This window comes from Chaetura pelagica, unplaced genomic scaffold, assembly GCF_000747805.2.
Source record: "Chaetura pelagica isolate M959 unplaced genomic scaffold, ChaPel_1.0 scaffold222, whole genome shotgun sequence".
NCBI lineage: Eukaryota > Metazoa > Chordata > Aves > Apodiformes > Apodidae > Chaetura > Chaetura pelagica.
Genome location: NW_009952711.1, coordinates 6,428,569 through 6,436,477, shown reverse-complemented (window position 1 = coordinate 6,436,477; position 7,909 = coordinate 6,428,569). Strand labels below are relative to the sequence as shown.

The following is a 7,909-nucleotide window of genomic DNA, read 5'->3' as shown; positions in this document are numbered from 1 at the left end:
GTAACAGCTCATTTGCTCCCTTTGAAATCAGCAGCAAAAAAGCTCTCTGGCTTCAACAGGAGCAGCATCCCACTAGCAGCACCTGTGCTGTGACAGGGGCTGCCATCCCCTCAGATGACATTCTTTCTTGCCAGCCATGGAAAGAAACAATAATGTAGTTTTACTAATTGCAAATAACAGTCTTGATTACAAGTTTGATGTGTTATACAGTTAGATTAGTTTATACCTATAACTCTACATAGTATTTTGTGTAAAAATAGCTTTGGAATATTAAAATCATTGCAATAAAATACCTGCAATATAATTATTAAATGTGTTCTTTGGTAGCTAGTCGATTTTTTTTTTTTTTAATGGATGGAATAGTTTTCCTTTTTTTAAATCTGAACATTCCTTAACAAACAAAGAGAATGCACTGGTTTAGGTACCATTCAAAATTTCTTTGCCTAGTTTGAACTCGTTTCCAGGTGTTGCACTGGTTAAGTTCAAACCATGAAACAGCAAAACTCACACTACCGTTCCAATGGATTCAGACGACTCCACGCTGCGCTGGCCGTGCCACGGCACAACCCTCTCTGAAGACCAGCCCTGACTAAGTCCCTAACCACTGGCGTGTATGCAGTACAGACACACTATGCACCTTCATGGCAATTACTGTGGAAATGAAGAGCCATATCTGAAGAGATGTCCATTCAATGACAAGAAATCACTATGCTCCAAACCACTAAACAGCCAAGCACGGTGAAGATGATCATGGGTGAAGGTGTAAGACCAGTGGTCTGCTTCTCTTCTCTCCATGTTCTCTTTAATTCCCTCCACTTTGCTTTCTTCTTCCCCTCTGGTTTTTGCAAGTCGTCATCCTACTAAAGTGTGTGTCTTAGAACAAAGTCATAATGCAGGTGAAATAAGTCTTTGGTTTCTTTGGACTTATAAATAACATTTTTTTCAAATAGTACTAAGTATAAACCTGCTATCTTGAGGTCCTGGTCTGTCTTTTATTATTTATTTATTTATTTATTTTTAAAGCTTTTCCACCGAGGTTCAGTTCGTGGTTATTCCTTCATGCTTTGGTACAAGTGCTTGATGAAGAAGATGAGTTGCCTGAATTGGAGCTGCCCTCGTCTTGCCACTTATCCAGACTCCTCCTCCGTGCATTCATGAAAAAGTTGCTGACGGTGCTCAGCTCCAAGCCCAGCTGCTGGGAAATGGTGATTTGTAATTCTTTGGACGGACGCTTATTTTCCTTGAATATTGCATGTAGAGTTCGACGCTGGACATCCGTGAAGACCAGCCGAGGCTTTTTGGGTGTGTTCCCTCTGTCCTTCCCGTGCTCCTGTTCTTTCCTCTTGCACGCTGCAAGAAAAGGGAGGAGGGTTAGAGAGAGGCTGGCAGAGTGTGCGGGCAAACTAGGGAAGAATTTCACCTTATTTAATCTATTATCTCTTTTTCTGTTTCAGAATGTTGTTGAACCCTACATCATTACAAGGTACTTACAATTTGCCATCTGCCTTGCAGATCACCTGCCAGGCAGGATCCGACAGGGCTGGGAGAGCAACCCCTGTCTCCCCAGGCAGCCTGCTAAGATAAAATGTTTCCTGGGAGGACAGATTGCTCTGTCTCACTTTCAAAAAAGTCTGAAGTTGTCTGTTCTCCCTTTTTTTCTTTAACAATGTCCTTTAATGCTGATTTAGAGACATATTATGAAGGCAGTATGGGGGTTCTGTCTCTGTGCCTCTCTAATCCTGATTTCTGTGGAGATCAGTGCTGATTATATGAAGAATTTTGTGCAGTGTCTCCACCTGTTCCACAGTTATTGGAATGAACACAGTAAATTACTTTACAAAGGTCCTTCCTACATCGTTTATTGCTGCTGAAAGCCAGACTTGGCATGAGTATTTAATTTCTCAAAGGAGGTATAGAAATAGTCATCCACCTTCTGTACTTAGAGAAATGGCAACTGCACAAATCACACAGCAAAATCTGGGGAGATGCAAAAGCACTTTCTGCCAGCCCAGGCAGGCACCTCAGCCCTCTCCAGGAGAAACTTTTGAAGAGCTCCCTAGCAATATATATTCCAGCTACACATTCTTTCATAAGCAATGACACATCGATCAAAGGGACTGGGATGCCAAACTCCTATCTTCTACAGTTATTTTCATCTGAAAACCTTTGCTTTGAAGTTACATCTTGACCTCTAAAACACTGTGGAGCTTCTGGGCTGACAACCAGGTTTCCTTAGGCAAGCGAGGCCCCACTGAAGTGAAGATGGAGAATTCATTGTGGGGATCAGTTCCTACTCTGAACTGCCATTGAAAGCAAACATTGATGCCTCAAGGGTTAAAAATACTTTTGCAAGAGCAGTCCATTATTTACTGACAAATATTAGGAACGAGGAGCAAAGAAGGCATGGACAGCACCTCAGTCTTTTATACATGTCTGACCATTTGATGACCAGAAGCTCCTGCAGTTGCAGCCACAGAAGCTCAGCTCTGTAACAGCCTCAGCCTCCAGCTCTGACTCTGCCCCTGCTAATGGACTCACGCAGAGGAGAGATAAACCCAACCCAGGTGATGTTTGTCATGCCCAACACTTCATTTCTGCTCACACTGCTTTACACCTTCCTTTTTCAAAGACTACACAAATTCCAGCTTCCACCTAGATTTCCTGTCCAGATCATCACTTGTCACAAACCCCTAACTGGGCGTGACCCGAGTCAGCACAGTGTGATGCTTCAGCAGGGATGGTCACATTGCCAACAGCAGTGGGTACAAACTAGTGTAATTAGTGATGTATGCCTCTGGGTTGTCAATCACCAGCTAGTACCTGAGTTCTCTGAAATCATGGAGAACAATAAAAAAGCAACCATCTGCTGTGAAACTGACTTTCTTAACATGTTGTCTTCCTGAGCTTGTGCTCATGTCCTGAAAGGCAATATTCCCAAGTAGTTATTTCCTTAGAAAATGTCCCAACAGCTACAACACACCTTGTTCCTCAACTTCAGTTGTATCAGAGACCTCATAATTACTGCTAGTGACATCACAGGTTAGAGAAAAAAGTACTCATTGATAGGGAGAAAAAATAAATCATAACAAATCTATGATAAAATCAGCCAGTTTTACTGTTTTGCAAATAGATCTTCCTTCCAGTTCAGCCCACCAGAGGGCAAGCATTGAAGTTCCACTGCTGCTCCCTAGAGAAGGTGGGAGTCATCCCTTCCTCCTGCAGACCACTGTGAACTTTATTTTTTACCAAACTCTCATGCAGGATTGCTGGTTTACTAAGGCTTGGTCTGCACCCAGCAGGGACAGATCAAGAAGGGCTCTAGCTTAGCCTGTGAAGTAAGACAGGTCTTGTCCTCACATCCAAGCTGGAGTCCTACTTGAAACTAATGATGTATTGATTCAGAGAGTGAGATATTGACTCAGCTGCAGTTGGAACCTTATCTGTGACACAAAGACCCACACGCAACAGGTTCAGTGCTGGCTGGAGGCAGCACAGCCCCAGCAGGGGAGCCGGAGGCAGCCACTGCCCCTGGCAGAACAGAACAGCTCAACCCAGCTCTGACCCAGGATCCTCCCGTCCCCTGGTGCCTGCTGAGCAGCACACCTGCCCTGGCTCTGCCCAGGGCTGCTCACAGAGCCTTTTTCCACCTGGGAGAGACTAGGAACACCTTCAATAACTGGATCCTCTTCAGGCAATGCAAAAGATGTTTCTTTTTCAGCTCTCCCCCCATTAGCATTTACCAGAGGCAGACAGAGGGCAAAAACTTCCCAATATGCTGAACTGTTCAAAGAGCCCTTCCAGACAGCACTGCCAAGCCTTGGGTTGTGAGCAGCAAGGGTGGATACCACCTTTCATCTTCTGCCTTGTCCAGACTCAAGAATATTAATAGCACTTAAAAATAAATAATGATGATAATGAAAAACCGTAATAGGGTTTCCTTACGATCGTTCTCCTTGCACTGGAGCAAATAAATTTTAATAATAAATTGTAGCTTCCAGCTTGCCAGAGAACAAATGTACACCACGGGATAAAATCTGCTCCAATGTGAGAATCTATTCAGAGCAGGCACAGAGCCCAGCCAGCTCACCTGTCGAGGGCTGACAAACTGGGGCCACCCAGCCTGGTGACAGCAGCCAGTGCGCAGCCCAGGCCATGCTCAGACAAAGCAGCTATGCCTACTTGGGCCAGGTTCTCCTCTAAAGTCATCAAGGGTGTCCACTGATGTGAGAGGGTCCTGAGACACCAACTGAAACCCTCTTTTGGGAAAGCATCAGAGTCTGTTTTCAAAAAGGCTCATGACACACCTTCATCTGGATTTTTTTTACACAGCAGAACATTCGCACTCGTGTCCTTCCCGTGCCTCTGCCCATGAGCAGTGTGAGCAGACCCTCTCCCACCACACAGAAGCTGAGTTTGGGGTGTTTGTGGGGTGCTGTGCTCCCCAGAGACATGCACCTTTCCCAGAGCACACGTGCTCACAGGTTGCCCTGGCTCCCCAAGCAGCCAGATGTGCTCTTTGTCTCTGGGCTGTCCCAGCTGATGCTCTTTGTGATGCCTTTTGAAAAAGCCTTAAGAAAGTCTAGTTAAGAAAAAAGCAAAGCAGAGGTTAAAGAAAGAGTCACTCTGACTCTGGCAACACACATGCAGATATGACAATGTAATATTATCAGTGCCAGAAGTAGCCTGATAAATCCACTGCTGAACTCTGGCCTTTTCCAGTCACTTCCATCTTCCTCTGCCCTGAGCAACAGATACTTTTGACAGTGGCAATTCTCCTGATACAGTCCATCCATCTATTTTTGTCTCCCTTTGTTCCTTCGAAGTTGCCCAGGGGATTTGGCTGAGTTAACTTGCCAAACCTTACAAGGGTAAAGTCTGTCCATCTCATGGGGGGCTGGCTGCCTGCGTGTGCCACAGCACAGGGGTCCCAGCCCTGCAGCTCCATCCTCTGGGGCTGCTCCTTTGCAGGGCCCAGCTGTGCAGTCCTGCTCTGCCAGAGGTGTGAGCAGGATCCTGTGCCCTCTGAAAAGGTACCAATTGCATCTTCAGGTTGAAATAGTGAAGAGGATATTTTGCCCACCTGTAATGTAAACTTCACTGTTCTGTCAAACAGTGAAGATTACAGTAAGCTCAGGTGTTAACTCTGACACTTGATCTAGTCTTTCATCCCTCAAGGGTAGATTTATTTTTTTAAATCTATGAAAAAACCCCTCTGATTACCATAAATCAATTTTCAGGAGCACTTGGTGCATACCTGTGTGCCTAGATCTATGTGGTAAACACTAATTTTCCAATTAAAAAACCCGAACCAAAGCATGAAACCAGTAATACTCTCAAGAAACCTGCTTTCTGCTCTCTTGCTTTGGGCACATAGCAATACACCACCATAAGGTCTGCTGGCTTCTTTTCTGGAAAACTGACACCAGAGCAGAGGGAATGACAATGGAAAATCCTGCTTGGGTGAAGCCTGCCCCAAGCCCTGTTGCTACTTGTGAAGGCTGAGGACCAATGTCACTGCAAGAGGCATTGCTCAGCTGGTGGCCCACCAGACTGCTAGCACTGGGGATTTGCTCTCAGGAAAAGGGATATAGGGCAGCAGGAGGGAAGCATGCCTGCCTGAGAGCACCACAACAGGATGAAACTATGGCCCCTCCTAGAAAGGAGGTGGACAGTCCCACCAGTGCCTTGGCATGACCATCCTCGCCCCAAGGAAGTGGAAGCTGAGGTGCACAGTGGATGTTCACTTACATGGAGCCCTTCTCCCTCTGTTTCTACCCAGAGTGGGTCCAGACCAGCAGAAAGGAGACACACACACACAATAATATCTCCAGCCATGCTGAATCCAGAGCCTGGTTGACATGGATAGGACACCGTGTGCTGGCCACCAGTGATGGGCCCTTCACCCTGAGGTGACAGGTCACATTTCCAGCTTTGACCTGGGTCACTGGTTACCACAAACCATTATTCCTTGATGGCCATCAAGCGTCCTGTACAAGATGAGGTGGTGGTCTTTGTTCAGCCTCCCATGAGCGTGTTCGTACCACACTGATTCCCATCGCATCTGACACAGTATTTGACACCAATTAGCAGCTGGAAGGTTAAGCCAGATGCTGTGGAGAGGAGTCTGTAGGAACTCATTTTGTAGCTCAGGTGTTCATTTGGGGCAACAAAGAGAACTGGAGATATCACGTTACTCTAGGCTCGGCCCTGCCTTGCCTGTGGAGGCACTTTATGGTTGCTTCACATCAGAGGGTAAATTTTCTCCTTACATGTGTTTTCTAATCTCTGCTGTGTCAGGTCTTAAGGGTTGGGACCTGCCTCAGCTACATGCTGAACTGTGCCCACTAAGATCCTGGAAATCTCTTTTTAAAGGATCTGCTTCTGGTTTGAAAGCATCACAGAATGTCCAGTAACATTTTTAGAGAGCGAAAACTCTTGACTGCTACAAGCTAGAGAATATCCTGGAGGATATTCTTCTGAAGGAGGCTCTACCTTTGGGTGGAAAAGGCAGCAGGATTTCTATAGGAGGTTAAAACTGCTTCAGGACTTTAGCTGTCAGAGACAGTTCTAATCATCCTGGCCTCAGTGGAAGCAAGTAACCCTAAGTTTATGGTAAATTCATGCGAATTTACCTTATAATGTGAATAACACCTCTGGAGTGTGCAGAGACATACAGGTGACAAATCGTTCCTAATCATCAAACATTTCATACTTGGGAGAATATGAGAACAAGATAAGGGGCTGATAAAACACCTGCCACCTGAGGGCACACTTCATCACATGAACTAAAAGCAAGCAAAACCTGCACAGCTTGGCTGAGCAGCCACAACTGCCGTGTGCCACTCACTCCCATATGTGACCATTTGGAGGCCCCCTCACTGCCCCATCCTGCTTGTCCCTGCCCTGGGGCCTTCCAAGGGGTCCCCCAGGAAAGGTGCTGTGGGAGGCAGCACCTCTGCACACCAGGGCAGCTCGTGGCCACATGCTCCTGCCGAAGGAGATAGTGAACAGCATCAATTCCCAAAAGATTCGACCCACCACAGGATGAGGACATTTGCATATCAGTGATGAAAGCCCACGTGAGTGACATTTGTCGCTCTCCCAAACCTTCCCCTTACAGCTGAAGGGAGCACAGGCTGTTCTGAAACGTCTGAACTCGCACTGAATTGTTTCTTATAACTCCTGGCATTGTGCTTGTGCTTCTCTAGGGATTTGTATTTGTGCCTATTTAGAGTGCAGGTGTAACCATCTACTCCGAGGTCACTGTATCTTATTTCTCTGTCATCAAGCCCAGGCAACAGTCCTCCTCTGTTGTGTGATAACAGGAAGAGATAAAATGATGTTCCTATGTGGGAAGCTCACAGAAAGACATCACCCTGCCAACATATAGATCCCAGCTGAGACTGAATGGCAAACACCTCACTCCTGTGCACTGTATTAAAATGAGTGACCTTAATTTGCTGCCCCTGGAATACTGAAGTTAACCTGACTCAGGAGTGCTGACTCCACAGTTTGGGGTTCTGGGTTTACACCAACTTCCAGTGTTGATGGATCTGTAACCACTGGAGTGATCTGACATCCCCAGGACAGAATACGTTGCTAAGTGGATCAATCAGGAGAAAACACCCGATTTTCCTGCGATATCATTTAAAGTAAATGTTAAATTTCTTTAGCTGGGTCTCTAGTTAACCATATTACTGTGACAAATATTTCTTTGCCTAGCATAAGTAATTAGAATTTAATCACTTTAACTGCATCTTAATTACCCCAAATGAATTGAAAGGACATTTAATAGCAAAGATTAAATTGCCTTCATGAACGATTTTTGCGACTACATCAATATTTTCATCGCGTTAACCCTTCCCGCCCCCCCCCGCACAGGCAGCCCCCGGCCCCTGGGGGGCGCCCG

At 45.9% G+C, this 7,909-nt stretch overlaps 1 protein-coding gene across 1 annotated transcript in view; it reads right to left on the bottom strand.

Moving 5' to 3' along the window:
* Positions 1-1,057: 1,057 nt before the first annotated feature.
* The window catches only part of ONECUT1 (one cut homeobox 1), a 14,600-nt gene continuing 7,748 nt past the window's right edge, over positions 1,058-7,909 (bottom strand). The window contains exon 2 of the mRNA XM_009994429.1: positions 1,058-1,350. Within this exon, the coding sequence (XP_009992731.1) occupies positions 1,058-1,350 (293 nt within the window). The remainder of the gene's footprint in view (positions 1,351-7,909) is intronic.